The 9939-nt window shown below is 51.6% G+C and overlaps 3 protein-coding genes across 3 annotated transcripts; 1 reads left to right on the forward strand and 2 right to left on the reverse strand.

Annotated features, from left to right (window-relative positions):
• Positions 1–2850: 2850 nt before the first annotated feature.
• On the forward strand, positions 2851–4687 carry AB675_11647 (putative MFS-type transporter; the record flags this gene model as incomplete). Its single annotated transcript, XM_018140512.1, has 6 exons — positions 2851–3097; positions 3154–3400; positions 3451–3697; positions 3744–4161; positions 4209–4563; positions 4621–4687. 6 exons carry the CDS (start codon positions 2851–2853, stop codon positions 4685–4687), a joined length of 1581 nt encoding a protein of 526 aa, XP_017994600.1.
• A 1300-nt stretch (positions 4688–5987) lies between these two features.
• On the reverse strand, positions 5988–6572 carry AB675_11648 (30 kDa heat shock protein; the record flags this gene model as incomplete). Its single annotated transcript, XM_018140513.1, has 1 exon — positions 5988–6572. The coding sequence occupies one exon, from the start codon at positions 6570–6572 to the stop codon at positions 5988–5990; it is 585 nt and encodes a 194-aa protein (XP_017994610.1).
• Positions 6573–7166: 594 nt separating this feature from the next.
• AB675_11649 (High-affinity nicotinic acid transporter) lies at positions 7167–8895 on the reverse strand (the record flags this gene model as incomplete). Its single annotated transcript, XM_018140514.1, has 5 exons — positions 7167–7543; positions 7591–7976; positions 8022–8325; positions 8371–8642; positions 8690–8895. 5 exons carry the CDS (start codon positions 8893–8895, stop codon positions 7167–7169), a joined length of 1545 nt encoding a protein of 514 aa, XP_017994591.1.
• Between the last annotated feature and the right edge of the window lie 1044 nt (positions 8896–9939).

Genomic DNA, 9939 nt, shown 5'->3' on the forward strand with positions numbered 1-9939 from the left:
GATTGAGCGTGGCCAAATGGGAAACTGGATAACGCTCCGGAGGATCGGAGGCCAACATGTATATTTGCGCCCCAGAGCAGGAATCAGAAAGATTGTGCGACAACGAATGCGACTTCGGCAGTGCCTACTCGCACCTCGATCATCGCAGCAGGTGCGACTACGTACATAGCGTGCTTGCGCTCCTACGGATGCCACAAACGAGTTTCACAGCGAACTCGCCAGCAGTCAGAGCCTGAGACTTTGGAATCTTGCGAGGCTGACCTCAGGCTCCGGTCTTGGCGACTCGAGGCCTTGTGGCTGACGGTTGTGGCTTTCCCATGTGGCTTGCATTTTCCGCTCGACATGTGCCTGTCGTATTCGCGGCAGATTGTGTCCTCCTTCGCGTCAACGACACATGTCAACGACTTGCAGGTTGCTTAAGTGGTGAGCGATTCTATGTACAGCTCTTTTGGCAACGATCGCTGAAAATCATAATCGTCTCCCGCTCGCACGATCTCGGCGACTACGTTGCGAGCTCACATCGATAGAGCCATACAGATTTTGCGACGCGCGTACAAACCGCGGAGTCGATCGCGATAGTTGCTCCAACACCTCCGACGCCTCCGACGCGTCGCCACCAACGCCGCCGTTTCAGAGAGTCAGTATCTTGCCTAGTACTACTATCGAGCTGCTATTCTGTGCTCAATGAACCCCTTCCACTTACATGAACATCTTTAGGAACTCTTCCAAAGCTTTTCGTTGCATGTGTGACTTCAGCTTGGTCGACCCAGTTGCCGTGGACCTGCATTGCCAGCATGAATGGCAGCTTGATGACGGCCGTTGGTTTGCTGAAGCTCCGGGTGTCTAGGATGACCAATTCACTACTGCGAGTGGGCCTTCTTGTCACCATCGCCATGACCCATCCATCACCTTCTTCTGCCTTCTCAGAGCGAGGGACGAAGATGGGCTCAGCGACATGGCACTCTTCGCCTGGATCGAAGTACTCCACCTCTTCAGTCCTTGTATTTAAATGGGCGAGGCTGTTAAGATCCAAAGGGGTTATACCTCCTTTGGTTCCCGGACGGATGACCGGGAGGAAAATATGTTCATACTTGCGTGAGTTGAACCGTTCATCGATGCGAGGAAACTCCGCTGGCGCGTCCAGAATCACTTTCGGATTGGCGATCCTGGTGTTACTCGGCTTATTCAAGTCAATCTTCCACCGCACGACATCGGCTTTTGGTTCTCCCTGTGGCTGGCTCGGTTTCTTCTCGAACCACGGCAACATGTTGTACATGACGCGTACGGATTCGCAATAGAGTATGCCGTCAGTCTCTTCCCAAGCCGATGCAGAATGAAGCGTAATGGCATGGTCCCATTCGTAATATCCGAAGGCCTCATCACCCCAGCCCTGGGGGCGAGGAGTATCTTTTCTGCGAGGAACAACGATAAATGCGGCTCCACGATCAGGCTTCCATTCCCAGTGCTGGCTTCCCTCCTTCATTTCATCGATGGTAGTAGCTTCGAACGGCCACAAGAGAAGGATGATCCAGTTCTCTGTGATTGCGCAGTCATGGATGAAAGAGCACCATGGAGCTTCAATCCACTGCTCGTCCTTCTTTCTGCCCTCTTTGTCCAAGGCGTAGATGACGACGTCTTTCGTTGCCAGACCTTTTGCTTCGTAACCGAACACGACAAGCTCATTGGTGTATGGATCGACCTTCGGGTGAGCTGTAAATGTTTTTGCATTGACTTGACCCCCAAATGGATCGTATTGAAGAGTCTCGAGAGTATCTGGGTCGATGGCGTACGGAAGAGCCACTTCTTTCAGGGCCATAAGCTGGCCGGCCCAGTATACCATATTCGTATTCGCGGTAGAGTCGACTGCTGCGCGTACGCAAGGATGGTGCGTGAATGGATTTCGATAAAGTCCAAAGAGTCTTTGATTTGCCTTTCTCTCGAGAAGGTAACGCTCGGTCTCGATGTATTTGATCTTCAGTTCGGCGCGGCCGTCATGAACACGGAAGGCAGAAAGGTTCCCATCGCCTTCAACTGCTGGGTTTCCAGGGTAGAGTGGGTAGGCTGGATCGACCATGATGCGGTAGAATGTGCCGTTTATCTCTTTAGGGATTTCGCCAAAAACGACAAGATTGTGAATCTCTCCCTCAAATCGACCAACAGGCTCTACAAGAGCCTTGCCATCTGGCGTTGACCATTTCGACTGTAAGCCGTACAAAACATCCATGTTGAGTTTAGGCAGTGACAAGTTCTCTGTGGTGCAGCAAGAAAATTGGCTATTTTCTTCGACCGATATCTCGTGTAGTAGTAACAGGGACGCGGTGGTCTATGTAGTCGAGTACGCGACCGCGTCTTGAAAGCCGAGTGGGGCCAGATGATCTGTCCCGATGCAAACGTTGTGCCGACACCGCAGCGACGGCTCAACGCCGACTACGACCGCAGGCATTGTTGTATTTCACCGATTTCTGTTCAATGGTGAAAAGAACACTGAGTACGCAAGGCGCAGTATAACGGAATTTCCATACCCCTGGAACATTCCGAAACTCTGCAACCACGCTAACCCGACCCCAGACAGCCTATTTCTCTCCATTCCCCACGCGGAGGACACCAGCTGACTGGGGGATCTAGCCTCACGCTAAGTTTTCCACCTTCTCATCAGTGGTGGGAATACTCCTCTTACTCGGGTGGTCTCTCCATGCCGAGATGAGCCTGGGCCGGGCCCTGCGACCAGCTCTTGGGCTCAGGTATAAATGATGGGGCCCGCAGCTGCCATGGCAAAGTGGGCGTGGAACGCTCACAACTGTGCTTTATACTGCATCGCTACTTACACGACTTGACTTCGCACACTCCAACATGCCTCTTGGAATCCTCAGAGACGACAAGCTCGAGCATGTGCCAGGAACTGCTCCACTTTCCGATCAAAACAAGAACGACACCGAGTATGCTGGCGTTGATGCTTCATTACTGAAACATGACTCGACCGGCAAGATCGTCCTGGTTCCTCAACCATCGGACTCGATCAACGATCCCTACAACTGGCCAAAGATGAAGAAATTCTTATTCGTCGCCGCTTTTCTGTACGGCTGCGGGTGTGTGGGAGGTAAGATGCATCATCACGTTACCTCCTTGTCCTACCTTACTGACACTTCTCTCAAGCTATCGGGCCACTTCTCGGGGCAGGTTTTGTTCCTCTGTCGGCTGAGCTTGATGTCCCTCTTCCCAAATTTATCTCCGGTTTCCAGGGTGCCCTCATCTGTGCCATCGGCGTGGGTAGTCTCGTATGCAACACCCTCGCGGTCAAGTATGGCAAGAGACCTATCTATCTCATCACATCCCTGGGCCTTGCGGTCACCTGCTTTTGGGCTGCAGCGGCAAAATCGTTCCCATCTCTTGTTGCAGCAGGGTAGTCCAAGGGTTCTGCATGGCTCCGATGGAGTGTCTCATCCCAGCCAGTATTGCTGATGTTTGGTTTGTGCACGAACGCGGATTCATCACTGGCCTCTTCAACCTGGGCGTTCTTGGTGGCATCAACCTGGGCCCTCCCATCGCTGGTCCCGTCATCCAGTACGCTGGTTACAAGACTTGTCTATACGCAATGGGCGGTGCATTCGTTCTTCAGCTGATCCTGACATTCTTGTTCATGCCAGAGACCGCTTTTGTGAGATCCAGCACGTTGAACATTGACACAACTGCGCACACCGTAAGTCTCTTTCTTGCCATCTTTGTTTGCTCTGACGCGGGTGCAGATTGCGGTCAATGAGAAGACCGTCGAGGAGCATGTTGAGGGAAGCGAGGCTCATCACAACGCCTCTGCACGACCACTGGTCGACAAGAAAATCTCCTTTGCCAGAGAAATGCTGCCATACTCGGGCTACGTCAACCACGTCTCTTTGTGGAGGGTCGCGGTTGAACCGTTCAAGCTACTTGCTTCCCCAATCGTGCTATGGGCAGTGTTGTTGTTCACTACAATTCTTGCCTGGCTAGTCGGTATCTCAATCGCGTCGTCACAGATCTTTTCAGCGCCGCCTTACAGTTTCTCAATCGTCGAGGTGGGCGCAACGAACGTTTCTTCATTCGTTGCAGGGCTTTTGGGCAGTTTCATCTCAGGCCCAGCAATCGATGGGGTTTCCAAATTCATGGCCAGGAAAAACAAGGGTATTTTCGGTAAGACAAGTCGCCTAACATGTCAGGCAGGTACTAATAACGATAAGAACCCGAGTTTCGACTGCCCATTATGGTGGTATTTGTGCTCCTCACAGCTGGCGGCTTCTTTGGCTGGGGAGAGGCGGCATACCAACTGTCTCCCTGGCCCGTTCCCGTCGTCGTCTGCCTCGGACTCATCAACCTAGGTGCGCAGTTAGGCACGACCTGCCTGATTACCTACCTTGTCGACTGCCACCGTGAACAGGCAGGAGAGGCCTTGGGCGTGATCAACTTCTTCAAGAACTTCTTTGTCTTTGGCTTGACATTCTATTTCAACACTTGGATCGCAGATGATGGCGTACGAAATGTGTTCTTCACACTTGCGGGCATCACTATTGGTGTCACATTGCTCACGATTCCTATGTGAGTATACTATGTGCCGCGAACTTGCAATTCTACTGGCTGACAATACTTTCCTAGGTATATCTTCGGCAAAAAGTCTCGAAGCTGGGTGTACAGACATAATATTACTCTTACATCTGGCTAGACCGCGCTACAGCTACACTCCAGACGATAGATACATCATCGCTCTTTTGTGGCATAGAGATTGTGTTGGACTTTCGTCCAGGATCGTCCCAACCGAGGTCAGCTCTGCGCAGAGGCTCCTTGAGAGTAAGATTTTGAGAGCGAGGATTGCATGACTGGCACGGAGACGCATATGGTCAGGCGCTTGGATATAGACAAAATATAGAAACTACGTGTGATCGTGGTTCCATGTTGATCATAGCTTCGAGATCGAAGTATCGCGCCGTGAAATCCCCACAGTAGAAAGATACGAATATTAGGACAGACGTGTCCTGATGCAGTTCCGACCTTAGGCTGTATCGACCTGCGCGGCTTAGTCTGATGGAGCCTGATCACAATGGCCCAGCCACAACCCTGCCCGAGCTTGAAGCGCATTCTGTAAGGTATAGACGTGGGATGGTGTGACGAAAAGAGTGATCTTTAGGGAATGCTCCTTGGAGAGGATGTAGAAGCGCCGCGCACGACTTTGCCTTCTCTCAAAATCCCGTCGGCAATTCGGTCTGGGAACCATGCCTCGCGTTCAATCAGTTTGGTGAAGAATAGACCCGGGTCGTGTAAACTTTTGGAATGTGTCGCCTAGAGTATCCACGCATATCATCCAATCTATATGCAGCAGTCTCATCTTGTCACCGCTTGACGAAAGCCAGCTAAGCACTCAATCCTGCCTAGCACGCATCGCCGCGATTCGCAAGGATCGGCTCCCATCACATGTCTTTCAACGCCATGAAATCGGATCGAGTCTTGTCTTGTCGTGGTCGGCCATCTCGGAGTGAGAATGCCGCGAATGGGACCGACCCCGGAAATTCCGAACGGTCTGGGGAAGGGCGAAAGCATATTCCGTGCTACAACAAGCTAATCACGGTGCCTCGGTAGGGTGTTGAATACACGGTTGGCGACCACGTTAGATCGACTAACCTCAAAATGCGGATGTTTGAGCTTTACCAAGGCGCCAACTCGGTCTCATCTCACGGCAGAGACTTGCATACATGTCTATCATTGTCTACCACCTCAGAAAGGAATCTTGAAGTGTATTTTTCCAAAAGGTTACTGTCAGCTAATAATGCAACATGCGACCATCGTCGACCTCTGAGCGGGGAGTGGATTTCGGATCAGTGACCATGAAGTTTGCTTTTCGGGGACAGTACCGAATGGACAAATATGTGAGAGCTCTTTATTCAAGCTCTATACTCCATGTAAAAGACGCCCGACACATGTATTACATAGCCGATGTAGCACACACTATGTTCACACAAACCAAATATCTATTCTGATTCGACCTCAATCTTGCGCCTCGTGGTTTGTTGGCCGATTTTGGGAACTACAACACTCAAGATGCCATTCTTCAAGCTTGCCTTAATCGCGTCCTGGTTGACTCGTTGCGGGAAACTGAAGGAGCGTGAAAACTCGCCGACGCTGCGCTCGGATACCCAATAGGTCTGCTGCTGGCCTGCCTGCTTTGCCACTTCTTTAGAGCCCGTGGTCGCAACCTCTGTGCTCTGCTCGGTCGTCGCGTCAGATTGATCATCCTTCTGCTGCTCACCGAAAACGGGCGCTTCCTCCCGTGTATGCTCTGTGCGTCCATTGATCAACAGGGTATGATCGTCGGAAAATTCGATCACCAAGTTCTTATGTTCAATGCCAGGCAACTCGCCTTGCAGTTCGTACGCGTCTTTAGTCTCTTTTACATCGAACTTGGGTGAGAATGAGGTTGTTGCGACAGGTAAGCTGTCAGACAGACGCTGCAGCTCGCTAAAAGTGTCATTGAACAGTGAGAGGAATGGCGAAAATTCCTGATGATAAGTACGTACCGGTGGTCGGAAAACTGACATGCGGGGAAATAGAGCCATTTTGGCGATGATTACAGAGTTGTCGAAGTAGTCTTAAGTAGAGTCTGTCTTTGTATGTTGTGTCAAAGTTGTGTGCTGGATAGTGTCCGTGGTCCTTATATAGTTTTGAGGAGTAGTGTTGCTCAAAACATCGCCGACATACATCGAAACTTCGAGATATAGAAGCATTCCTGAGCCGACTACTTCTGAAAATTTGATTGGAGCATAGGCATTCTAATGACAAAAGTATTCACACCGGCCGATCACCTGACCTGAGCCGTTTTCGTCCTACGATCGCCGATTCGTCGGTTTCATAATCCAGAACATTCTGGTCATTTCATTCAATATCCAGCACAGAAGCGGTGGCTCCGCAGATGCCACTTTCGGCTTGCTCATGATAGTCTTGATGCTGTTTGCTGTCGATCTGCTTGTTGATGCTCCGTCTCTGTCTTCGACCATCACTCACTTATCCTCATCTTGATCACGGCGCTGTATTTTCACCATCTCGGGTCTCAGGAAGTCATCAAGCTGACGCTTCCACCCGATCTACCAGCCCACGGCACACTCATCGAGCGTCTGAGCCGTGAAGCGGCTCCTTGTATCTACTGATCGACATCAAAGCGTGTACTTGAATCCTTGCAGACCTTCAATGGCCTTTCCTCCATTGTCGACACGCTTGTTCGCCTTCCAGAACTTGAAGTCAAGCAGCAAGGTGATGACAATGATGAGGGCGGCAGCGGTCATCGTACAGTAGATGCCAGGGCGATAGTTGGGGGCATCCTGACTGCGGAACACCACGGAGCCGATGATGCCACCAATACCGCCAGACCCCACGAGTGTGGCCGAGCATAGGGCGCGCTTCCATTGTCCGCGGATGTTGTTCGCCTGCCAGGTCAACACGCATGGAACGTTCGCGTTGGCGGCTGTAGTTGCAAGGAAGACGCCGAAGTATCGCACGCCGACATTGCGCGAAAAGCCCAGGAGTGGCAGACCTGGGATGGGTCAGCTGATGTCGAGGACAGTTGTTGTTTCGACTTACCGATAAGAGCCAGCACGCCATTGACGAGGATGAAAGGTGAGCGGATATGCCACTTGTCGCCGTACCAAGCCATCCCGAACATGACGATTGCAGCAAGCACATACGGCGGAGCGACCAAACATTGCGATGCTGCGATACTGAAACCCATGCCGTTGCGCAGAATAATGGGCAGAAAGAACGCAATCGCATACGTGATGGTGGTTGTCAAGCCAAAGAGCGCGCCGAAGGCCCAGACTTTCAGATCCGCGCCATTCTTCATGTATTTACCGAACTCGAAAGGCTCTGCGTGGGCGTCCTTGCGGTCTCTGTCAATGCGGGCCACAACAAAGTCGGATTCTTCCTTGGTGAGGAACTTCATCCCCAGCCAGGACTTGGATGCGTATTCGCTGCAACTGTAAGCAAAGGCGCTGTCTTGTGACGAGCATACTCACGGGAAGTCAACGATAGTCACGAATCCGATCAGAGCCACGACACATGTAAGAACGCCCTGCATGATGAAGATCCAGCGCCACCCAGCGATTCCTGGAAGTCGGCCCGATGGAGCGGTAGGGTTCGCTGCTGTTGGACCGTAGCCTTGTCCGAGCCTGTCGCCAGAGCCGAGGGTGTTCATCTGCATGAAGCCGTACGACAAGATGCCAGAGAAAGCAGATGCCATGCTGCCGATGAGGTAGAACACGGCATTACGCTTCTGTAGCTCGTAACGTGGGTACCAGCACGATAGAAGGTAAGCGCAGCCTGTAATGTGTGAGCGTTGACGATGCAAGATGCTTGAGTGCTTACCAGGGAAGAATCCGGCCTCAAGCACACCGAGAACGAGTCGAAGCGGGATCATCTCCCACCATTGGTGCACAAAGCCAAATCCGATGGTGAGGATGCCCCAGGCCAGGCAGATTGTGGGCAAGAACAATTTCGGGCCCATCTTGCGGAGGATAACTGTCGCTGGTGGCTGCAAGAAGACGTACGTAAAGAAAAAGACGAGCGTGATAACGCTGTATCTCGCGCCGACGGTGAGTCTAAGGTCGACACCCATGCCAGCGACCACAGCGATACCTCTGCAAAGTATTAGTGCGTGATCATTTTCGGGCAGAAGGCGACGCACAAATTGGTCCTGTCCATGAGACTGACACAGTACATGAATGCAAGGGTTAGCACCAGCCGGCGATCAATACGCCGTATGATCTTCTTCTGCTCCTTCTCACTAAAGGCCTGAATACGTGCGTCATAGTCATCGGAGTCGGAGGGACTGTTGGCTTCGATGCGCTCATCGCCCAGCGCCTGCGCCTTCTCTTGGTCGTGAATAGCCATATTGAGTGGTGTACGTAGCTGGAAGAGACGAGCTGGTCGCCATATTCGCGGAGCAGGTATACCAGATACATATATCCTACGCAGGAAAGATCTGATTCGTACAAGCTCGCTTCGTTCCCCAGATTTGCACTTCAGCCAAGCGCAGACCAAGACCAAGTCGTGTCAGTACCCCGTGCCCACTATCTTCGCCATGTGTCCCGCATTGGGGATTGGCGGGGAAAGTGTGTCAAGAAAATCTGCCAAGCTAGCCAGACCGTGGGCTATGCAAAGCAAGTCGATGTGGCGGGAGGAACGAAGCTTGCTGATTCGCCAGGAGCAATGCGGCGGACTTGGCGTTTTCTTGATGTAGCTGTTGAGAAGATTGGCAAGCCATGATGCCAGACACACGACTCAGAATCGTGAAAGTACCGAGGCTCAAAGCAAACTTTGAGATCTTGATTCGCTTCTGGCCTCGGTGATTGCAGCATGCAGCACGGTTGAGCACGTGTCTCCGTTAAGTAACTTTCGCGCACACAGATTTGCTGTGGAAGCCGGCTTGGTCTTGCGGTGTTTGAGCCGGTGCAGTCGCGTGAGTGACGGAAGAGACCCGGCGATGCCGATGCATACGTGTGGTGTGGCGAACGTCAAGCATTCGAGGGGCGTCTCATATAAGGCTGTCAATAGGCGAAGGAGGCTCGATGTGGCAGACTTGGAATAGTCTGACCGCCGTCCCCTTCGAGACAGGCCTGGGTAAACTAGGCTTAAAGCCGCTGGGAACAGCAACCTTTGCCTCCTTGTTTGTACTCTGAGCCCCGTGTAGAACTCGAGAGTACTACTACGAAAAATAGCCAAGACCAAAATGTTCATTCTCGATATCATTATCTATATTTTAAATAGCTCAGTCAATATAAGAGCTAATTCAATAAAAAAACTACTACTAGGTGCCCTAGCTCCTATATTTTATAGCTAGTATTAAAAAAGTAGACTAGCCTAATCTAGACTAGCTAGAAAACCTACCCATCATTGAGGTTCAGGTTGATCATCAACCTGCCAAGCCGCCCATAC

The sequence above is a fragment of the Cyphellophora attinorum genome (genome assembly GCF_001299255.1).
Source record: "Cyphellophora attinorum strain CBS 131958 chromosome Unknown Contig54, whole genome shotgun sequence".
Taxonomy (NCBI): domain Eukaryota; kingdom Fungi; phylum Ascomycota; class Eurotiomycetes; order Chaetothyriales; family Cyphellophoraceae; genus Cyphellophora; species Cyphellophora attinorum.